Genomic DNA, 23,646 nt, shown 5'->3' on the forward strand with positions numbered 1-23,646 from the left:
TGTGTGTATGTGTGTGTGTCTATGTGTGTGTGTGTGTGTATGTGTGTGTATGTGTGTGTATATGTGTGTGTATATGTGTGTATGTGTGTATGTGTGTGTCTGTGTGTGTGTGTGTGTGTCTATGTGTCTATCTGTGTGTGTGTGTGTGTGCGTGTCTCTGTGTGTGTGTGTGTGTGTGTAGGCCAGCGGTCAGCTTCAGAGTGTTATTCACCAGGTTCTGTCCAGCTTAGTTTCTGAGACAGAGTCTTTCCCTGACCCAGAACTCACTGTCTAGGCGAGGCTGACTGGCCAGCGTATCCCGGGGATCCCCGTCCCTGCCTCCCACGTGCTGGGATTAAGAGAGAGTGCCATCACACCTGTTTTATTAAGTGAGTTTTGGGATCAGGCTCAGATTAGCTAGCGCCATCTCTCCAGCTCCCAGGACGGTTCCTTTGTCCACTTTATCAGAGTCCTGGTGGGTTTCCTCAGGTTAAAATGAAGGCAGGCCATTTCCGATGGCTTGGTTACAAGAAAGCTGGAGAACAAAGTTGAAGTGACCCTGCAACAGGCTGGTGGGAAGACAGAAACCAGATGGACAGAGCAGAAGGGGCAGAGTGAGAGCCAGAAAGAGATGTCAGCAGAGCAGGAGACCCTTTGCTAGTTTTGTCCATAAATGGCACCCCCAGGGACAGTGGTAGAGACTAGGTTCCTGTACGTAAAGTGAACAGTTGGAAGGACACATGGACAAGAGTCAGTGGGTGAAGCAAGCCTGGGCAACAGCTGATGGCTCCAGGGTCTTAGCATTGGCACCCTCCCCTCCCCCTAGGCCTTAACTAACTGCATGGGAGGATCCCACAGGAGCAGTGAGATGGAAGCCAGAGGAGAGGGGCCCAAAGAAAACCAGAAGTAGCTAGGGAGGTGGTGAGCGGTGTGGACAGCAGTCCAAAACCAGAGGAATGGACAGGGGCACATAGGAAGGGGTGGGGGCACAGAGGAAGGGGCAGGGGCTAAGGGAAGAAGAGGGAAAAGGGAAGAAGAGGGGTGGGGGGTGACTGGCATGCTGGTGAGAACAAACTGTCACAGATGATAAAGAAGCAGGGCACCACTGAGCAGTGGTGGCGCATGCCTTTAATCCCAGCACTTGGGAGGCAGAGGCAGGCGGATTTCTGAGTTTGAGGCCAGCCCGGTCTACAGAGTGAGTTCCAGGACAGCCAGGGCTACACAGAGAAACCCTGTCTCAAAACAACAGCAGCAGCAACAACAACAACAACAAAACACAAAAACCCAAACAAAGAAACAAAAGAAGCAGGGCACCTCAGTCACCATTGTCCACAAGGCTGGGTCACAGTGCTAGGCCCAAGATTTGAACTGGGCAAGGAAGAGTGAGGCTTGACACAATGGGGAGAGAGTAGACAAGTGGCCTCAATGAGCGAAAGATTGTGGTCCAGGTGGCAGTGTGGGTGTGGGTACTGAGTGCAGTGGTGGAACCCAGAGGAAGGATGGCGTGGCCTGGGCGACCACTTGAAGAGCAGCTGAGGTATGTGTAGGAGACAGGGTGATGTGCAGTGAGCGCTGATGGGAAGGGAACAGAGTCAAGCCCACTGTGGTGGGAGGAAGAAGATGGGTGAGCCTGAGACAGCTGCCTCCAGTGCAGCCCCCTATAGCCATACGCCTGGGACATGCCAGTGAGAACTGCTCAGAAGTAGCATTAGGGAGAGAGAGAGTGTCTCTGCCCACCCTGGCTCTCTCCTCATCAGCTGACAGAGGCGGGAGCAGTTCTGGGAGAAATGAAGGAGGTCATGACCCATCTGCTGAAGGGAATTCTACAAAAGACCATGCGGATTAAAGGCAGGAAGGGAGTCGATCCTACCGGCATTACAGCCTCAGAATTTTACCCAAGAATGGCTGGGCTATACGACCCTGTGTGAATCCACCTGGTGGCACCTGCTGTAGGCACACACACATCACATATGAATCAACCCAGGGAGCTCCAGCTCCCTGAAGCCAAGGCCACGTCACTTGCGTGCATCACCCAATTCTGTCCTCCCCACTGCTGAATTACGTCATCCTTTGCCCGGGTAGCGCTTTCTCCATGAAGCCTCCTTAAGGTTTTTCCCATTAGAAGAAACCACTGGTGCACCTTTCGTTGCATCTGTGTCTTTGTATTGTGGTGCCCAGGTAACCCCTGGATTCCTCGGGTTTCCGCACAAAAAGAGACTGGGCACCTTTGCTGTCTCATGAAGTTCCACCCTTGTCCATTAGGTGGCATGGGGTGTCTGTGCTAGGCTGGCTGACCTGTGCCTTCAGGGTGCCTTTCCGGATGCCATCTGCAGCTGGCAGGAAGGGTCCTTTAGGAAAGCCCTCGATCCTGTTCTCTAGCCTGGGAAACTGAGGAAGGGAGGGATGGAGAGATGGGTGGAAGAGTGAGGAATCTGACTGGGTCCACACTCTTGAGTTTGGATTTCTAGGCTTCCTTCTGTGATGTGCAGTAGCCTGCCTACCCCACGTGCCCGTCCGGGAAGACACAACCCTTCCTACAGCCGCAGCTGAAGGTCTGGCTGTGTAGAGACCCCCACAGTGGTGGATCCAGGAGTGGTTTGGTCTCCTGCTCACACGCTCGACTTGGGGCCACATGCTGGCCGAAGGACTGGCTGTTCAGCTCAAGCTCAAGCAAGACAGAAGGCCTCATCCTGGGCTAGATACCACACCGTTTCCCCAGGGAGGTAGAGGCAGAATGTCTCCACCCTACTGAGATCCCAGGACAGAACCACCACTGTAGCGACCCCTGTACAGGCACTGTTCTTCAGTTTTGTAAATTCATATCCAGGATGGCTGGTCCTTGCCTCAGGAGAAGGCAGAGCCAGGGAATAAAGGAAGGCTTGCATCCTTCAGCAGACTCAGAGGCAGAGGTGGGAAGGAACCGGTTACTGGTGTCTCTGAGCAGTGCCTGATATGCTTCCAAGCAAGAACCCCCCAAACCCCCCACCATATTAATGTTCTAGGGCCCAGGGGAACAGGGAGGTGGAGTTGCAAGCCACGGGTCCTTCTTGCGCTGAGCCAAGGGCTAGTCTGTTTTCTTACTAGAGAAGAGATAGGGAGGGGGGTAAGCCCCATGACACAAGCCCTCCAGGAGGCCCAGAAGCAGAGGTGGGCTCTAGGGCCGAGCTGAACCTGTTCTCAGCCTTCTCTGGTCTTGGTCATGACTCTCTCTCTGAAAGGTTGGTGGGGAGCACCCTGCTGCTCCCCTTCTTAGGTCTCAGGCCATTCCATCCGGGAGGCCCACCCTACGGGCGTTTCTAGAACCCTAGGAGCTCCAACTCTAACGGTCATGGATTCTGAAAGGAGGGTTCGGGGCAAGGTCAGCAGGTCCAGAAACTGCTCTGAAAGGAGGGTTGGGGGGGGGTCCCACTTACCCAGATTCAGGTCCTTGGTGCATCTTCCCCTTGGCCCCTTTTCATGCCCACACCAGAGTTTAGGGCAGAACCCTGAACCCCATAGAGCCTGTGGGCTCGGGTGGAACTCACCACAGACCTGTAGTGCTCTGGCCCCTGGGCCTCCAAAGCACTGGGGCCTGAAGGAAGCAAGACAATAGAAGTTCTCCTAAGCATGGAATAAGCCTTACCCCCTACCTCAGAGCAAGCCTGCTGAACTGAGATAGAGCCGTGTGGATTGAGAGAGGGGCTGTGGAGCCTGGGGAGAACTGGGGAGGAGACCTCAGGTCAGTGCTGCAACCCTTTAGTACAGTTCCTCGTGTTGTGGTGGTTCTCCAACCATAAAATGATTTACATTGCTACCTCATAACTGCCATTTTGTTAGCATTGTGAACTGTAATGTACATCTCTGTGGTTTTAGGTGGTCTTAGGCTACTCCGGTGAAAAGTCCATTTGACCCTCAAAGGGGTCGTGACCCACAGGCTGAGAACCATTACCTCCATTTCTTACCAGTGCCAGACCTATGAGAAGTATGAAGTTGAAGCCCTACCAGCATGAAGTTGAAGTGAATCCTCTACCTACAGCAGCTTAGGCACAGGGGAGAGCTTGGCAGTCAGGTCAAGGATACCCGACTGGCTCAGGGCTAGAGATGAGGATGTCTCTGGAGAGGCAGGGAGCGAAGCTAGACCCCTACCCTGCTTCCTGACCTCTTTTTCAGGTTATGCCTTCCCCTTGCCACTTTGCTGGAGCCTAGGCACTTGCATTTGTGAGCGTCGGTCATTCAAACTGTCCACACCTCAGCTGGGTGAGAGTCTTCCCAAGGAGGAACAGGCCGGTTAGCTGCACGGGCATTGAGTGGGTCAGCTGAAGTGACCGGAGAAACTGCAGGTGGCAGGCTTGGAGCGCTTCGCTCTTCTCCCGCCTTCCCGCCCAGCACTGGGTGGAGCCACTGCCTTATAAGTGGCTGGCCTGGTGGCAGCAGAGCAAACTACATCCAGCAGCAGGATCAGAGGGCAGCTCATTTTTTTCCCAGCATGGCCCCCTCTGCTTGGGCCATCTGCTGCCTCCTGGGGAGCCTTCTGTTCCATGTGGGCAGCCCCAGCCCTGGTCCCAGCCCCAGCGTGCCTCGTCTGCGGCTCTCCTACAGAGGTACTGGCCAGGGCTGCCCTGTTTGTGTGCATGCTGTGAATGTCTGTGAATGTCTGGGGCTCTAGGACATCCTTTAATCAGCCAGCAGCAGCATGGGAAAGGTTTCCTGGTCAGACCCTGAATGATATTAGGGATGACTGTGGGCAGGAAAGATAGACACATCCTGGGAGCCATGGCCAAAGTGGAAGACTGATACAAGGGGGAAACTGAGGAGACTGCTACAAAGGAAGGGTGGGAGATGGAAACCAGGAAGGGGGACGGAGGGATGGGGCAGAGGGAGGGTATAAAGAGGGTCTGGGCAGACATCAAGGGAGTGGGTAGAAGTCTGTCCCTCTGGTCCTGAGCCACAAGGAAGGGAGGAGACTCTCCCACCTCTTGTAGCCTGCCCTGACTTATCATCCATGCTCGCTGACCATCCTCTCTCCTTCTACAGTCCAGGAGAGTCTCAGCTTTCCTCTGCCATCTTCTCTCTGTGTCTCTGTCTCTCTCTCACTGTGTGTCTGTGTAGAAGTGGTTCTCTGCTCTAACCTAGCTGTGTGGTTTTGCCTTTTTTGATGGTCTGAGACAAATGAGACTAAGATTTAATTATAGACACTTCTTCAACAAAAATGTACCATCTATGTATCTATGTGTTTATGTATCTATGTGTCTATGTATCTATGTGTCTATGTATCTATCTATCTATCTATCTATCTATCTATCTATCTATCTATCTATCTATCTATCTATGTATCTATCTATCTGAGCGAGGGGATGTGAGAGTGTTTTGTCTAGGTGTTCATGTGCCACAGTGATGCTGTACCTGTGTATAGGTCAGAAGACAACTTGCAGGAACTGGTTCTCTCTACCATGTGAGGCTCTGGGGATCAAACTCAGGTTGTCAGGTTTGACAAGTACCTTTATCCACTAAGCCATCTCAGCAGCCCTGCAGATTCTTCTTGGGGGTGAAGAATCATCTTCACTGGGGAACAACAGTCAGAAGGGGGATGGCACAAGCTTGCTGTGGAGACCATGTGGGTAAAGGGCTCTTTGTTCGGGGAACTGTGGCTTTGAGGGACAATCAGGCTACTCTGAGAGGGAAGTCTCGGAGACTATATTAACCAAGCAGGGTGTCCTGAAGAGGCCACCAGTGAGTTTGAGGATGGAGTGTGGTGCCTGAGGAGTTCTGGACAAAGGTTACTCTGGGCCTTCCCAAGGGGGGCAGGCAGCCCCTTGTGGACAACCCTGCCAGTCCTTTGCTGAGGCCTCCCTTCTACCTCCCCAAGCAGAACCAAGGAACTATATCAAAACTCTTGGGGCTCTTGATCCCTCCATCTTTGGGGTCAGCTGATAGGGCAGTGTGTACAAGGGAGAATGTCATTTGTCCACAGCTCTGAGGCTGGAGTTCTGTCAGGCCATGCCCGGTCTGCCCTGTGTCTTGGTGTGCCCCCTGCTGAGGAATGTTCCCCTGACCTCCCCCCTCCCCAGTGGTGCCAGTCTTGCATGTTCACACTCTTCCACCTTCTTCCTGGCTCTCCCAGCTCTTCCCCAGGCTCTTTGATGTAATTGCTGTCAGCAGGGCTGTCTTCCCTGGTCACTTAGCAAAGATACTGAGATACAAGGATCAAATACCAGCAACCACATGGTGGCTCACAACCATCTGTAATGAGATCTGATGCCCTCTTTTGGAATGTCTGAAGATAGCTATGATGTGCTTACATATAATAAATAAATAAATAAATAAATAAATAAATAAATAAATAAATAAATCTTTAAAAAAAAAGACTAGAGAGATAGCTGAATGGTTAAGAGCACTGTCTGCTCTTCCAAAGGTCCTGAGTTCAATTCCTGGCAACCACATGGTGGTTCACAACCATCTGTAATGGGATCTGACATCATCTTCTGGCATGTAGGCATACATGCAGATAGAGCACTCACATAAAGTAAATAAATCTCTCTTTAAAAAAAAAAAAAAAAAAAAGAATGATTCTAGCCGGGCGTTGGTGGCGCACGCCTTTAATCCCAGCACTTGGGAGACAGAGGCAGGTGGATTTCTGAGTTCAAGGCCAGCCTGGTCTACAAAGTGAGTTCCAGGACAGCCAGGGCTATACAGAGAAACCCTGTCTCAAAAAAAAACCAAAACCAAAACCAAAAAAAAAAAAAAAGAATGAGTCTGAGTTCCAGGACAGCCAGGGCTACACAGAGAAACCCTGTCTCGAAAAAAAAACAAAAAGAAAGAAAGAAAGAAAGAAAGAAAGAGAGAAAGAAAGAAAAGGAAAAGAAAAGAAAGAAGAAGGAGGAGGAGGAGGTAAACTGGGCAGGGTTTTGTAGGCACTGGGAGCTACTGGTACCATTTGCCCCAAGAATCATATCCCAAAAGCCTTGTAGCAACCCTGTGGATGCTACCATTGTCTAGAAGTACATGTGTGGTGAGTGTATAGCTGGGGAAGCAGGCTCAGTAGCAGACCCTAATTCTCTTCCTTTGCTCTCTGCTAGATCTCCTGTCTGCCAACCGCTCTGCCGTCTTTCTGGGCCCACGGGGCTCCCTGGACCTCCAAGTCATGTACTTGGATGAGTATCGGGATCGCCTCTTTCTGGGAGGCCGAGATGCCCTTTACTCTCTGAGACTGGATCAGGCATGGCCAGACCCCCGGGAGGTGAGCCCGACTAAAGGGGGTAAAAGTGGGTACTTCCAGGTGGAGGTCAGACGGAGAAACCGAGACCATGAGTTTAGGGTCTTTGAAATTGCTTGCTGGCTATGTTTCAGGTCTTGTGGCTGCCACAGCCAGGACAGAAGGTGGAATGTGTCCGGAAGGGAAAAGACCCTTTGGTGAGTATTGTTGGCCAGAGCCACTCTCCAGCCCATTCGACCTGGGTTCTCAGAATGGCCTGCAGCCACTCCCCTGGGGCCTCTGCTGGGAGGACTTGGAGCAGGACGTCTGGGGATAATGTGACCCTCACCATGTTCCCAGAGCCGATCTGAAGCCAAGCTGAGCCTTAGAACCCAAGGAGACGGTGCGCTTCTCCCTCACCCTCGGACCCCTTTCTTTTCCTGCAGACAGGGTGTGCCAACTTCGTGCGGGTCTTACAACCCCATAACCGGACCCATCTGCTGGCCTGCGGCACGGGAGCCTTCCAACCCATTTGCACCTTCATCACAGTGGGCCATCGAGGGGAGGTGAGCCTGGGCCTGGCCCCATGAGAAACTGAGAAGTTGTGACATTTCCTCCCCGCTGTCTCAAGGCTTCCCACTGAACCAGGGTAGGGCAGAGGGGGCAGGGTCTTGAAAGGCGCCTTTGTGCTGGGGTGCTGAGCCCATCAGAGGTGCTGACCCCATGAAATGAGGATCTCTTCCCCGCCCCCAACCCGATGCTCCAGTTGCACGCAAAGATGACGGTCTGCTCCGGCTGCTCCAGGCTCTGCTTCTTTCCCAGGTGACCTCATTCACGCCCCTTTCCTCCCACTATCTAGCATGTGCTCCGCTTGGATCCTAGCAGTGTCGAGAATGGAAGGGGGCGTTGCCCACATGAGCCCAGTCGACCCTTCGCCAGCACCTTTGTAGGTGGGTGATACCAAGCCAGAGCTGTTCAGGAGGGTAGGAATTAGCCCTTAGCGCTGGGAAGGAATGGGGCTGGTTGCTAGGCCTGACCTTCTCCTGACTCTGGTTCCCTCTAGGTGGGGAGCTGTACACAGGTCTCACTGCTGATTTCCTGGGACGTGAGGCCATGATTTTCCGGAGTGGGGGTCCCCGACCAGCCCTGCGTTCTGACTCCGACCAGAGCCTCCTACATGGTGAGCCCACCCTCCACACCCCCCCCCCCAGGGCAAGGCAGCTTGGGACCCATCCCTCCAACTGAGGACAAAAGATAGATAAAATGTGGCCCAAGATGGACAGGCCATACCTCCAGCTCCTGGGGTGGGGGAGGCATGTGGCTTCCCCTGTCACATCATCACCCTGTCACCCTCTCAGAACCCCGGTTTGTGATGGCTGCTCGGATCCCAGATAACTCTGACCGGGATGATGACAAGGTGTACTTCTTCTTCTCTGAGACTGTCCCGTCACCAGATGGCAGCCCAGGTCATGTCACCATCAGCCGCGTGGGCCGCGTCTGTGTGGTGAGAGCGGTGGTGGGGTGGTAAGGTTCAAGTCCCCCGTTGTGACCTCCTTCCTAGACTGTCCCTTCACAGTAGAAAAACTGAGGCTAGGTTACAGTGCCGACATACTCTGTGGTTGAGAGTAGAGGAGGCGGGTCCCATACTCAGGGGGCATAAAGCTGACTCCCCCATCTCTTCCCCAGAATGACGCTGGTGGCCAACGCGTGCTGGTGAACAAATGGAGCACTTTCCTCAAGGCCCGACTGCTGTGCTCTGTGCCCGGCCCGGGTGGGGCCGAGACTCCCTTTGACCAGCTGGGTAAGGAAATGGCCAACCAGGCCTAGGTTCTGGAAATGGGGAGGGCTCTGAGATGGCAAACCAGGCCATTGGCAGTGGCTATAGTGCTTATGGCTTTTTCTGTGCCCCACTGTATTCCAGAGGATGTGTTCCTGCTGTGGCCCAAGGCCGGGAAGAGCCTCGAGGTGTATGCGCTGTTCAGCACCGTCAGGTGGGCACACGTGTTCCCCTGCACCCCGCCACCCCTGGTCTCCGTACCAGGCTGCTTTTTCTGTTGAGCCCCTGCCCTCACACCACCGACCTCCGATGGTCTTTCTCTTTGATTCGGTGACCGTCGATTTTCTGATCTCCATCTCTGTTTTGTCTCTGCCTCTGTGGCTTGTGTCCCAATCTTTGTTTTCAGAAGCCACTGTCATCTTCTTCATCACTTATGAAGTTAGCTTGCGTCCCTTTTCCTTTTCTCCCCCCAACCGCCTTGGCCTGGCCTGACTGTCTCTGTTTGCCTTTGCCAGTGCTGTGTTCCAGGGCTATGCTGTCTGTGTGTACCACATGCTAGACATCTGGGAGGTCTTCAATGGGCCCTTTGCCCACCGAGATGGCCCTCAGCATCAGTGGGGACCCTATGGGGGCAAGGTGCCCTTCCCTCGCCCCGGTGTGGTAAGTAGCTGCTTGGGGTCAGGCAATGGAGGCTGAAGTAGATGACAGGGAACTCCTGTATAGAAAAGCTTCCGGTTTAACACTCAGCCTACTTGGCAGTAGTGGGCTGGGCCTCCAGAGGGTCTGGGAGGAGATTCTCTGCTGTGTGCATGACCCCCTGGAGATAGAAAGAGGCTGAGTAGTGCCATCCTGGGGACTTCAAGTGTTCCCTCCGTTGCTCCCAGTGTCCTAGCAAGATGACTGCACAGCCAGGCCGACCCTCTGGCAGCACCAAGGATTACCCAGACGAGGTGCTGCAGTTCGTCCGAGACCACCCACTCATGTTCCAGCCTGTGAGGCCTCGCCGTGGCCGCCCTGTCCTGGTCAAAACTCACTTGGCTCAGCAACTGCGCCAGATTGTGGTGGACCGAGTGGAGGCTGAGGATGGGACCTATGATGTCATCTTCCTAGGGACTGGTAAGAGGGCTGACCAGAGGCAGCCAGGTTTATGGGGAGAGGGTAGCTTTGTCCTTCTTGTCTCACTAAACTTTGTCTCCCCTCCCCCCCCCCCCGGCTCCAGATTCGGGTTCTGTGCTCAAAGTCATTGCCCTCCAGGGTAGTGGCTCGACCGAACCTGAAGAGGTGGTACTGGAGGAGCTTCAGGTGTTTAAGGTAAGCAAGGGTTCATGGGTGGCTCCACCCCCCAGCCCTGGGCCTGGGTAGGCTCCAGGAGAGTGAACCCAGGGGAGAGGCTCAAAAAATGGCACACACTGCTAAAGAGGCCCCGAGATGCTACTGAACTACTGATGGAGAAGCAGGCTGTGTACTCAAGATGCCTGGTTCTCTCTGGGGAGGGATAGTCAAGGTGAGCGGGTATTGACAAAACCTTGTCAGGCTCAAGTTGCAGTGCAAAGTGACTGAGACTCCAAGTGTTCCCCCCTCCCCCATATAACTGGACAGGGATTTTCTGTGTTTGGGGGCTCTTTTGCCTCTGGACATTAGGTTAAGGATGTAGGACAGCTGGTTCGTGGCTGGGGAGCATTGTGGGAGGAGACAGTGGAACTCTGTGCCAAGCCTCCCTCTCAGAAGCCAGTCAGGATGAAGATATCTTCCTGGCTGTCTGGGAAACACTGTCCACCTCTATCTCTCCTCTCTGAGACAAGGTCTTTCTATACATATCCTTGGCTGGTCTGGTGTACACCATGTTAACTAAGCTGGACTCAAACTCATGGAAATCCACCTGCCTCTGCCTTCTGAGTGCTGGGATTAAAGGCCTGCAGGACCACACCCAGCATGTGCTTGAACTTTGAGACCATATCTCTCTCTCTTTATAGCTTAGCTTAGACTAAAACTTACTATAGAGAGGGGCCTAGCATTGAATGGGGAGCGGCCTCCCCATCTTCCTGCACCACCTTTCCCAAATCCTGTCCAGCCATTGCTGCCAGGAGGTACAGTGATCAGCTGAGGGGCAACTGGCTCCCACCTGGGGCTTGGGCAATGGTGAAAGCAGGGAAGGTATGCACAGCCTTCGCCCACTCATCCTAAGATTCCATTCCTTCTCTAGGTGCCAACGCCCATCACCGAGATGGAGATCTCTGTCAAAAGGGTAAGGCCAGCCCCTGAATCCCCTCTCCTAAACTTGCCTTGGACTCTCCTGGAGAGCTGGGTCTATCGCCTCTGTGTGTGTGTGTGTGTGTGTGTGTGTGTGTACGTGCCTGTGTGTATATATGTGCCTGTGTGTGTGTCTTTGTTGTTTTTCTCTGTGTGTGTGCCTCTGTGTGTGTGTGTGTGTGTGTGTGTGTGTGTGTGTGTGTGTAGGCCAGAGGACCTCCTCAGGTGGTTCTCTGTCTTTTTCGAGACAGAGTCATTGACCCAGAGCTTGCCAATCAGGTTAGTGTGGCTGGCCAGCAAGCCCCAAAGCCTGCGTCTCTGCTCCCCCAGCCTGGGACTACAAGTGGGACCTCAATGTCCTGCTTGGTTTACATATAGGTTCTGAAGACTGAGCCTGGGTCTTTGTGCTAAAGCACATGATTGACCACCATCTCTAGCCTCTGGGCACAAATTCCAATGTTTTAAACTTCTAAAAAGTCTATTTCATTTATTTTGGTAAAGCCCTGCCAAGCCCGAGTTGCAGTGAGCAAGGTGACCCGTCGAAAGGGCCCTGAACGTTCTCGTGGCAAATGAGACTAGAGATCAAAGAACAATTTGTAGGAGCCCAATTCTCTGCATTTACCACGCAGGACAGAGGGGAACAAACTCAGATTGTCAGGTTAGGTGGCCAGCACCTTTTTCTGCCAAGCCGTGTTACGGGTCCCCAGCTTGGCTTTTGTACTGGGATTACTGTAGACATGTCCAGTCTCTAGCCCAATGGCCATGTGCAGGTGAGGACAGCCATGTGTATGGCCCAACACAAACTCATAAACTTACTTAAAACATGAGTTGGTTTTTTTTTCTCCAATTTGTTTTTGGTAACTTGGTTGCTCACGCATGAACTTTGCAGGTGACAACTTCTTTTTTTTGGGGGTGTGTGTGACAACTTCATATCACAGGGTCAAAAGGTTAGACAGACCTGCACGGTACAGCCCTAAAGCTAGAGGCCAGTCACAGAGTTCCTTAGGCTAGTGGCAGAGGTTGACAGCAGAGAAGGCCTGAAGAAGTCCCTTAGAGAAAAGACCCCAGCTCCACCCCCACCTACTCATGGGCTAGCATGGGCTCTGGAATGCATTCAACATCTCCATCCTTGTGAATGAATTCAAGAGGTTCTGGAAGCCTTCCTGAAACTGATGGGTCTCAGGAAAGCTTGGGCGTCGAGAACCTGGTGAACCCCAGCTCACTGGGGCTCTGCTTGCATTTCTTCCCCCAGCAAACGCTCTATGTGGGCTCTCCACTGGGTGTGGCCCGGCTGCAGCTGCACCAGTGTGAGACTTACGGCAGTGCCTGTGCTGAGTGCTGCCTGGCCCGGGACCCATACTGCGCTTGGGATGGCAACTCCTGTGCCCGCTACCGCCCCGGCTCTAGCAAGCGCAGGTTCCGTCGGCAGGACATACGCCATGGCAACCCTGCTGTGCAGTGTCTGGGCCAGGGCCAGAGCCAAAACAGTGAGTGGTGGCCCCAGGGATGTGGGTCACCCTTTGGACAGGCCTCCATCTCTGGGAAGCATGAGCTCGGAAAAAAAATCCCGTTGTAATAAAGTCCTCAGTTTCCCTCTCTGTGCAGCTGCATGGAGCCTTAGGATAGTGTCACCTAAGTCCTCACCGCACAGGTATCCTGTGCTGACCTGTCCTGGTCCTCTCTGCAGAAGCAGCTTCAGGCCTCGTGACCAGAGTCTTTGGCACAGAGCACAACAGTACCTTCCTTGAGTGCCTGCCCAAGTCTCCTCAGGCTGCAGTGCGCTGGTTCTTACAAAGGCCAGGGGATAAGGGGACTGACCAGGTGAGTGAAGACCCCGCCCAGAGATCCTCTTCTCTCCCTGAACCCCAAATCCTAAGCTCTAGAAAGGAACTCTGAAGTGAGCTGGCCAAGTTCTTCCTGAGAAAAATGTGTATTATACCCTGGGGTACCTATGAGGAGCTGCCCCCGTTTCTGCTTCTGGGAGTGCCTAGGCTGCACATAGCTCCAGCCTGTAAGGAGAGGTCAAGGAGAGGGAATGGGGACTAAGTTGTTCTGGAAGCTTCCATGCTAACACATGTGGCTCAGCTCTGAGAGGAGCTCTTCCCTAGAGTTTCTTCTCTGCCTCAAGCCAGGTCCCTGACCACCATATCACCTCCCAACGCAAGCTGTCTGCCCAAGGCCTCTTTTCCCCCTGACTGGGAAGGTTTGTCAACCCCTAAGATGGCTCCAGTCTAGGACTTGAGGCCAAGCATGGGCAGAGCGGGGAGTCTGGAACTGCTTTCCCATGGGGAGGGGACAGAAGGAGGGGTTTGGTTACAGGAGGGGCTCTTCCTCCAACTCAGGAGCCAGGGGGAGGCAAGCCTGGGACCAGCTGTAGGGCTGAGCACCGAGGAGACTCCCTGGAGTAGAGAGAGCAATAAGATGGGGTTACACAATGCTATGCTAACCACCCAGGCGGTTCACCCTCAGCGCTCAGATGCACAGACAGGGTTAGCAGAAGCCTGGGACCAGAGCCAGCTCTTGCCTCCCACACTCAAGTGGGCACTTAGCCCACCCCAGGCTTGGGCTGTGGGCCTCACATTTGTGGGGGAGTGAGCAGAACAGACCAAGACAGGGAAGGCCCAGCATAACTGTGTGTGTGTGTATAGAGTTTTCTTTAGCTCAGGGTAAAACCTCATAGACACAAACCTAACTCCTCAGCCCCTTGGGTGCTGCTGTAGACTTCTCTGAAGGTCTTATGGCTCTGACCTGGAGACACACAACCATTCAGTCTTAGGAAAGCCTTCTTTATAGGTCCTTGTCATGCTCTGCGGAAAGGTGAGGTCTGCCTGGCTGCAGTTAGCTCATGGTCTGTCTGAGATTCTGTCAAGTGGTTAGGCCCACGATGGGAAAGAGGGAATAGGCAAGGGGGTAGGGGCAGGGCTTGAACCCGAGACATGGAAAAGGGGAGTAAAGAACACGTGGTTAGTGTTCTCCCCAACTCCTTGCTTATGTCTCCTGTACCTTCCGACTCCCCCTGCAGGTGAAGACAGATGAGCGAGTTGTGCAGATGGCCCAGGGGCTACTGTTCCGAAGGCTCAGCCGCCAGGATGCAGGGAACTACACTTGTACCACTCTGGAACATGGCTTCTCCCAGACCGTGGTCCGGTTTGCCCTGGAGGTGATTGCGGCTGTGCAGCTGGACAGCCTGTTCCTTCGGGAGTCAAGGCTAGAGGAGCCCTCAGCCTGGGGAAGCCTGGCCTCTGCCTCCCCCAAGACTTGGTATAAGGACATCCTTCAGCTCACGGGCTTCGCCAACCTGCCCCGTGTGGATGAGTACTGTGAACGTGTATGGTGCAGGGGTGTCGGGGAGCGCTCAGGTTCCCGTGGAAAGGGAAAGCAATCAAGGGGCAAGAGCTGGGCGGGGCTGGAGTTGGGCAAGAAGATGAAGAGCAGGGTGCTGGCTGAGCACAATCGGACACCCCGGGAGGTAGAAGCCACATAGAAGATGACTGAGGAGCGGGTGGTCGGGCTGGGCTGGGGGACTCAACTGTATCTCTCTCCCACCCAGCTAGGAAAGAGGAGCCCAGGACACCTGATTGATTACCTCTTAGAGGAAATCTCTACCACCTACAGGAAAGAGGAGGGGCTGGTGGGAGGGGCCTTGCACCTCAGCCTCCTCCCGCCTTCCTCCGAGTTCTCAGTCCCAGGCTGGAGCTGGCACCTCCAGACCACTTGTAGTCCCAAGGGGCCTGCTATTTGTTCTCAGAGGTGGTGTGGCTTCCGGAGCACATTTCCGGTTGTGCCCAGAGGCCGAGTTGGGTGGTTCTTTCCCAGCTTGCTGAACAATGGCCATTCTGAGTGCCCCTCTGAGTGGGTGTATGGGTGGCTCTAAGGGGGTTTATTGTCAGTCCACCAGAGGAGGGGAAAGTAGATTCCTGAGCTAGTACCCGATAAGAAACACTTGCCCTGACGACAGAGGTTCGAGAGAAGGTGGGGGCGCTGAGGAGGTGGGGTTGCGCTGTTTATCTGTCTCCTGCTTTGGAATCTAGATGATCCCCTGCATCAGCTCACTCCCATCTCCTACTCACAGAGGTGGGAACTGCTGGGACCTGGAGGATGCCTGGCCCTGGCCCCCTTTTAAAGCAGGAAGAGTTGATACCCTTTCCCAGGTCCCAAATTGTCAGGCCAGGCTTGCTTTCTGAGGATCAGAGGAAGGTTCTGTGGACCAGAAAGAGGAAGAGGGGAGCTGGGGGGGAGGTATGGGAAGGGTGGGCTCCCTTCTCGAGGGTAAGGCAAGCATGCTCAGGCCTGTGACATTAGCAATGGACACTCTGAAAACTGCAACCAGTGGTGAGGATCGGCCTCTAGAGAGAGGTGAGACATGGGGTCCATGGGGTCCATGAGCAGGTGTCCTCAAGAGCCAAAGTGACATCAGTAGGTTCAGGAGCCACCCGGCAGGCCAGATACCTCCAACGCTGGAGTCTTACTGAGGGTGGTCATGGCGGTTCGCTTACAAGACTCCCATGGTTTTTTGTGGTACTTGGGATTGAATCTAGGATCTCGTGCATGCTAGATAAATGCTCTACCACTGAGTGAAAACCCAGCTCTCTATGGGAGAACAGAAAGCTGGTATGGTAAACCCTGCTGTTCTGGGGGTGGGGGTGGGGCTGAGTGACAAGGGCTAGGGGAGGAGCTTAGCCATCAGCAGTTTCTGCAGCTGGGGAGCAGAGAGGGGGAGGAGGACAATTAAATGAAAAGTTATTCCCAGCCCGAGGGTGAAGAAGTTAGTGACGCACGAGACAGACAAGAGGGCATGTCTGAGTTCCCTCCTTTGAATAGGGAAAAAAAGGGTGGAGGGGGGTGGAGGGTGGGGGGGATATGAAAAAACAAGAAAGAGCTTTTGCTGTACTGAGCTCAAACCGGAAGACCTTGGGTTTATTTCTTCCACCCTGGCACCCCCAGGGTGCTGAGATTTGAGCTTGCACCCTTTGCTTATCTGGCGAAGAGAAGCCCTGAAATCTACCTGCCGGAACCCAGCTTCCTTCTGTTTGTGGGCATGGTCCCTTGGGATACTGGTGGGTAAAAGAAGAGGAGAGAGTAGTGGGTAAAAGCTGGAGAAGAGTTGGGGAGACAGAGGAGAGGAAAGGAGTGGAGGAAACCCTGAGAAGACAGAAGGTGGCAACCTAGCCCCCCAGTGGCATTTGGATGGAGTCTAGATTTGGCAAGCTCTGGGCAGGGTCCTCTGGGGAAATGGCCCTGGAAAACACAGGGAGAAGGAACTCATTATCCTAAACAATGCACCCCTATACCTGGAAACACAGGACAGCTCTTGCCCACTGCCACCTTCCCCGCGGTACTGTACTACGAGCACCCTGAAAACGCCCACATGTGTGAACTGTATCTGTTTTCAAATGGGCCTTGCGGCTTCTCCGTCTTCCAAGCATACTTAGTGAAGTTGCTGTTGATATTTTTATTGTCATGTTGCCCTTGAGTTCTGATGAGAAAAAGCAGAGCCTATAAAGAAAGGAGTGGAGAACTATTTATATCACGTAGCCCTATCGCGACTGTATCTGTGTGCCTTTGTACTAAACTGATGGACACTGGCCACTGGGAGGAAGGAAGAGTGCTGTGTGTTCCCGGAAATGCTCGGCCTATCTGGCACTTTCTTCTAGCCGATGGGGAGATGTGTGGCAGCGGAAGGGGTATGAGGGGTTTGCCTGTAAAGCAGAGATTGCTCAATCCACGAGGAAAAATCCTCTCCTGAAGGCTTATAAAGCTGACCTTGGAATGTCAGAAGGATTTTGAGGGGGCAGGAGAGCCGGCAAAGGGCAGACAGGCACGTAGGCAACTCTGCTCCTTTTACACAACACACGACATTTGTAACAGTGCCTCTTAGCCTGCTGCCGCCTTCTCCCCAAGCCATATACTAATATATATCAAGGCCGGGCTAGGCGACAGCTTCTGGGGAGGGAAGTGAGTTCCTGGACATGCTCAGAAGGCCTTCTGACCATGCTCCCGCTCCGCTCCCGGCGGCTCTGGTGACATCCTGCCCAAAGCACAGACTACATTGATACCAGGCGAAGAAGGAAAAAACTACAGAGACATTTCAAAGACAAGGGACTGCAGCCTACCTCCCCTGGAGGCTAGCCTGGGGCATCTAGCTTGGAAAGTCCCTTAGGAGATTAACAAAACAGTCCGGTCACTGCTCTTAGCTTGTAAATCAGCCCCCTCCACAAACACCTAGGCTTGACTGAACCTGAAGCTCCATTGCCTTAGCCCAAGCCACTATTGCACCCGACGAAGAGACATCACCATTGCAGTACCTGGCAGTGGCCCAGCAAAGAGTGCAGGTGTGGCCCCCACATCTCCCCACAGTCTCTGCTCCCAAAGTCTCCCACTTCCCCTCCCTCGCCCTCGTCAGCTCAAGCCCAATTTCCAACCTCGGTGATTTCACCTTCTCTATCTTTGTCCTGCAGCCTTTTCCTCTGTGCCTCACACTTCCCCTGGTATCTGGATGGTTCGTGATTTCCCACACAGGTTTAGAGCTGAAGAGAGGCTTGGACAGAGAGACTAGTTAAGTGTAGACGAAGTGTCCCGAGAGCTGCTAATCGCAGGAAACCTTCCATGACCCTCCCACTCTTCATGGTCTCTCAGATTCCAGGATTTGTGTGCCCATGGCTGCCTCAGGCTTGGGTGCTCTCTGCCCTGTGGAGTCCTGTGATGGCGTCTCGAGCAGCTCCAACCTATTGTGGCATGGCCTTCTGCCATTTGTTTTCATTTTGGCAGGACTGCTGACGTCTCTTTCTAGAGTTCTCAAGAGCACATTTTGGAAAAGTGCTGATTAACTCCTTCCCTTAACACATGAGATTAATTTGATAAGCGTTGTTGCCTCCCACATTTGTAAGCACTAGAGGTCCTGACTCCCAGATGTCAGCCTCCATTTCCTTCACCAAGAGAGGCTCTTCTGCCCGGGGGGGAGGGGGCAGAGCTGGAAACCCTCTAGAATCGGAACACTTGAGTCTGGGGTCTTTCCTGCCCTGGCTTCCACTCTCCCACTCTTCGCCTGCCTCCTCAGCGTCTTCTGGCTCTTCCAGTGTCTAGCTTGGTTATCTGTGTGTGTGTGTGTGTGGGGGGGGGGGTCGGCTGAGTTTTACCTCAAGCCTGAGGTGACATTGAAAAGAGCAGCTTCTCAGGGATGGTGAGGAGCTGTCAAGTGCGAACAGACCCTTTTGCTCTCTCACTTGGCTTCTGTGCCTTTTCATTTAGCCAAGCTTGGGTCAGGACCAAGACACCCAAGAATCCTGAGGAGTGGGCATGTAGCAGCTACCAGGAGATGGTCTCCTTTTAGACAATCGACTGTAGGCTGCCGGCAGCCTGGCTTCGCTTAGGCCCTGGAAGATCAGCTCATGTGCCTGTCAGTCCAATAATGGAGGCTCCTCCATGTGGCACCATATTCTTAAAACTAGGAGGGGGGGTTCTCAGAACTAGTCCAATTTCATCTGCAATAAGGAGCCAGCTTTGGCTCCCTTGTGTCCTGGGCTGGAGGGGGTGTGAGGAGAAGCTTGAACACACCCCAAAAATGGACCTCCGTGTTTTTCTAAGACTACAGTCTTGGAGGGAAAGGGGTAGGCAGGGCCAGGTTTGGACACAAGATCTGATAAGAAGCTTGGGGATTGTCGGGGTCCCATCCTGGCTCCTTTTCCGGACTCACCAACTTCTCTGGTAGATGGGAGACAAGGAAGGCAGCAGTGGCCCGGTGCCCACTTCTCACTGCCCAGCCTGCTCACCTTGGCCCCCTTTCTTCCAAGGCGGCCTCACAATGAAGCCTTTCACTTTCTGAGTTGCAGTTTCATTAAGGAAATTTCTAGTTCCTCAATCATCCTCTGTCGGGAATAAGACCTGCTGCAAGGTCTCCAGGGAGGCCTGAAGGGGGCTGGGATCTCCAACCGTAGGCCTCCAGCAGCCAGCTGACGGCCCGTTCCCCAGCAGCTCATGTGCCTGTCAGTCCAATAATGGAGGCTCCTCCATGTAGCACCATATTCTTAAAACTAGGAGGGGGGGTTCTCAGAACTGGTCCAATGGGGAATGCATGGAGGAGTAGGCTCAAAGTTGCTAATTCAACAACGACATGTGTTTCCCATGGACAGAGAGGAACAACCAGGGCCATCAGAAAACCATGACCTGATGAGGTTATAAAAAGTAAGTCCCGAGGCAGAATCCAGGGATCTACCTTCCAATAGAAGGGGCTGTACTAGGAACACGTGACATCCAGATAGTCCTGTTGGAAAGTCAGGGCAGCTCTGCTCTCACAGATACAGCTATAGAAGAATGACATTCAGAACAGCAGCCTGCTTTGTGGACATGATGTCATTGTCCACACCACCTCCACCCGCCTCAGCCGATAAGAATCTGGCGCTGTTTCCTGTAGTCCAAGGGTCTTGGACAATTGTGTGAACGGCTGGCCTGAATGGAAAGGGCATTGTTCAGGGGAGAAAAAAACAACGCCCCAACACAAAGCCAGGGCAGGATTTGTATAAATGTAAGAGCCTGTTTACAAATTCACCATTCCCAAGGAACGGAACACAATGGGGAACTGCTTCCTCGAGGATGGCGTCCCCTCTAGTCTAATCCTGATGCCTGGGGATGACTTTGAAGGCCCAGACAGGTTTCAGATGCACTTAGACGGATGGACACTGATGGTGCGGAGGCCTTCCTGTTTATCAGGCATGTGTGCAGGCTAGGGTCAAGAAGCCAGGGCCAAGGGGGGAGGGGCTAGGAGGCTTCACCCCCACTCTGGGCCTTGTGATCCTGATCCTGATCCTTTGAAACGGGGTTTCCTTGCTTGGTCACTAAGCAGTCTTCTTTCATCTGCTGGCCTCCATGATGCTGTGACTCACCTCCTGTCAGCATGGAACACGGGGCAGGGATGGGAGAGGTAGGGGGAGACATGGGGGTGGGGAAGTTGACACTGTGTCCCGAGATCAGGGTCAGTAGAGACGCTACTTTTCACAGCATCTCTGTCTTGTCCATAGAGGTTGGAGCCTTTGGGCCATCAACGACAGACTCTGGTGGCTGTGTGTGGGCATGTGCCTTTCTGTGTTTGCATGTGTGTGCATGCATGCATGTATATGTAGTAGAAAGGCAATGCAGAAGAGTAATAGAACCATATCACATATCCCTTGGGAATGGGAGTCGCCATTTGTTGGAGGTGTGGTGCCACCCCAGGGTCAGGAAGGCCACTTTGAGGCTAGAGGAGCTTTTCTAGACAGTCTTGTCTAAATGTAGCAGTGTAGCAGTGTCGCTGTTCGTTTTGATCTCACCTCTAAGCCTAACATAAATACACCTCATGAATAAGCTTGAACTAATGTGTTTAGAACAAGTGAGGAGCATTAAAGCTGTGTAATCCTCAACAGAGATTTCACAATCTCCTTCCTCAACTTGCTAACACTGCCCTCTGGTGTGCAATAGCAGAACAACACGATCAAGAACCCAGCGGGAATGGATAGCAAACTGCTTCTGAAGGTGGAATTCTGGGTTTGGCACTGCAAATGTGAAGAATGGCTAACAAAGCCGGTCTCGGACTGCAAGGGGCTTCCAATCCAGCAGTAGAGACAGACCTACTGTTGTAGGACTGACAGAGGACATGGGCTCCAAGGGCACCAGCAGAGACCACAAGTGAGAATCCAGTGAGAACAAAGAGGTAGCCATGGCATTCAACAGGCTGAGGATGAAAGTCGGGGGGTTCCACGCTGGGGACCCAAGGCAGAAAGCCCATGGGTGAGGTGTGCTGTGGGAGGCCCAGCTGTGCAGGGCTCTATTTGCAAAATGGCCACAGATGGCCGGGCGTGGTGGCACATGCCTTTAATCCCAGCACTCGGGAGACAGGGGCGGGTAGATTTCTGAGTTCGAGGCCAGCCTGGTCTACAAAGTGAGTTCCAGGACAGCCAGGGCTATACAGAGAAACCCTGTCTCAAAAACAAACAAACAAAAAAGGCCACAGATGACAATCTTAAGCAAAAGCTACCACAGGCTATGTGCTAACTGGTACAAGGAGAAAGGGCGGGTGAATCAGCGAAGTGGGTCCAGAAAACCACGCTGCAGGCCTGTGGGGCTCAACAATGGCAGAAGGGGGTGGGGGTTGAAAAGCAGATGGCTGTCACAACGCAATACATATATATAGTAAAGATATAAGCAATACAAACGAGTGGGGGAGGAGCGGTAATCTGTGCAGAACTCTACTCTCAGAGAGGAGGGTGCTTAAGTCCTCCATACCTTGGGGGTGGCATGCACAGGGGCACTGCCTTCGATTCTGCTGACAGCATGGAACTTCATGTGATGGAACGCGCTTTCCCTCTGTGGTCTTCAGAGGTCAGAACTACAGTCTGATCTGATCGTGATGAAAGTTGTAAGTCCTGGCTAGGGGACACTGTGCACAATACCCAATTAGTACTCCACAAAATGGTCACAGGAAAAGCTGTCACCTCCAAGAAGAACCCGAAAATGACTCATGTGGCTGGGAATGGTGGCACCTGTCTTTAATCTCAGTACTCAGGAGGCAGAGGCAGGTGGATTTTGATGAGTTCTAGGCCAGCCTGGCTTATATACGAGTTCCAGACCATCCAAGGGCAACATAGTGAGAACCCGTCTCAAAAAGGAAAACTAAATCAAAACAAAAAGATGACTCGGTTCTATGTAGTATCCTAGATAGAAATTAAAAAGAAAAATATAGGAAAAAAATGAGGAAAAGCTGAATGATGTGTAGCCTTTAGTGGATTATTATATATATTCATTTTTATATTTTTGTATTTTTTTTTATGGATGAATACTCTGTCTGCATGTGTGCTTGCACATCAGAAGATGACATCAGACCCCATTACAGATGGTTGTGAGCCATCATGTGGTTGCTGGGAATTGAACTCAGGACCTCTGGAAGAGCAGGGAGTGCTCTTAACATCTGAGTCATCTCTCCAGCCCCCCCACCCAGAACTGGTTTATTTGTTGTGAAAATTTTACCATGCAAATCTAAGATGTCAGCAATAACAGGCTCTGGGTTTGAATACGTGAGAGTTCTCTGCACTTTTTCCCACATTTTTTTCCCTGTAAACTATTTTAAAATTACAATTTTGTTTAAGGGGCTGGAGAGATAGCTCAGGTTAAGAGCACTTGTTGCTCTTCTAGAGGGCCTGGGTTAGTCCCCAGAACCCACGTGGTGGCTCACAACCATCTGTAGCTCTGCTTCTAGGGGCTCCTACTCACTTCTCACTTCCATGGACACCAGGCATGCAGGGAGGGAACATACATACACTCAGGAAAAACATTCATATGCATACAACGAATCTTTCAAAACTTTGTTGAAGGGAATCCAGATATCTAATGTAAAATGACTGGCATGGGCCAGAGGAAAAATATTTATAATTGATTTTTCTGGCCTGTAAGAATGGGAGCAAGTAGCAATATCAGCGGAGAGTAGAAGCTACAGTGTACTCATATAAATAAAAAATAAATCTTAAAAAATCACTCCCCCCCATTTAAAAAAAAAAAAAAGGAAAGGGCAGTTAGTAAAAATTAGAGAAAGTTAAAGTGTAATGTCTGGATCAATAGTAAATCACATTACTATACTCATGGCTTTTTTTTTTTTTTTTTTTTTTTTTTGGTTTTTCGAGACAGGGTTTCTCTGTGTAGCCCTGGCTGTTCTGGAACTCACTCTGCAGACCAGGCTGGCTTCAAGCTCAGAAATCCTCCTGCCTCTGCCTCCCAAGTGCTGGGATTAAAGGCGTGCGCCACCACTGGCCGGCAGTATACTCATGATATTATAAATGACAAATATTAACAAAAATTATAATGTAGCTATTTAAGATAGGGACATTGAAAATGGGAAGTTTCTGAAGGTGCTAAACCCATATGTAATATAAGAAATCAATAATGTCTAATATTACGAAATCAAGAAACTGCTTAAAGGGGGCTGGAGAGATGGCTCAGTGGTTAAAAGCTCTGCCAGAGTAGCCGGGCCTGGTGGCGCAGGCCTTTAATCCCAGCACTCGAGAGGCAGAGGCAGGCGGATTTCTGAGTTCGAGGCCAGCCTGGTCTACCAAGTGAGTTCCAGGACAGCCAGGGCTATACAGAGAAACCCTGTCTCGAAAAACAAAACAAAACAAAACAAAACAAAAGCTCTGCCAGAGGTCCTGAGTTCAATTCCCACAACCATCTGTAATGGGATCCAATGTCCTCTTCTGTCGTGTCTGAAGACAGCTACAGTGTACTCATATACATAAAATAAAAACAAACAAAAAAGAAGTTTTAAGAAAGTGCTCAAAAAATGGTGGTAGTTGCCTTTAGGAAACAGGACCAGAAAGAGAGAAGGGTGATTTAAGAGTGGTTTCTATTACGGTCCTTTTAGGACTTACTACTCTAAGGATGTGAGTGCTGGAGGTGAGCCACGCCAGGACCTTGCATATGGTAAGCATGTGCCCGGCCACTGAGCTCCACT

General features: G+C 52.3%; 1 protein-coding gene across 1 annotated transcript; it reads left to right on the top strand.

Annotated features, from left to right (window-relative positions):
• The first annotated feature begins 4,411 nt into the window (after positions 1-4,411).
• Positions 4,412-15,809, top strand: Sema3g (semaphorin 3G). Its single transcript, XM_021203761.2, has 16 exons — positions 4,412-4,559; positions 7,035-7,195; positions 7,306-7,368; positions 7,597-7,716; positions 8,010-8,100; positions 8,214-8,330; positions 8,509-8,654; positions 8,837-8,951; positions 9,072-9,141; positions 9,443-9,587; positions 9,812-10,043; positions 10,147-10,238; positions 11,131-11,172; positions 12,430-12,664; positions 12,865-12,998; positions 14,200-15,809. Exons 1-16 carry the CDS (start codon positions 4,445-4,447, stop codon positions 14,659-14,661), a joined length of 2,340 nt encoding a protein of 779 aa, XP_021059420.1. The 5' UTR covers positions 4,412-4,444; the 3' UTR covers positions 14,662-15,809.
• Positions 15,810-23,646: the final 7,837 nt, after the last annotated feature.

Source organism: Mus pahari, chromosome 8 (assembly GCF_900095145.1).
Source record: "Mus pahari chromosome 8, PAHARI_EIJ_v1.1, whole genome shotgun sequence".
NCBI classification, from domain to species: Eukaryota; Metazoa; Chordata; class Mammalia; order Rodentia; family Muridae; genus Mus; species Mus pahari.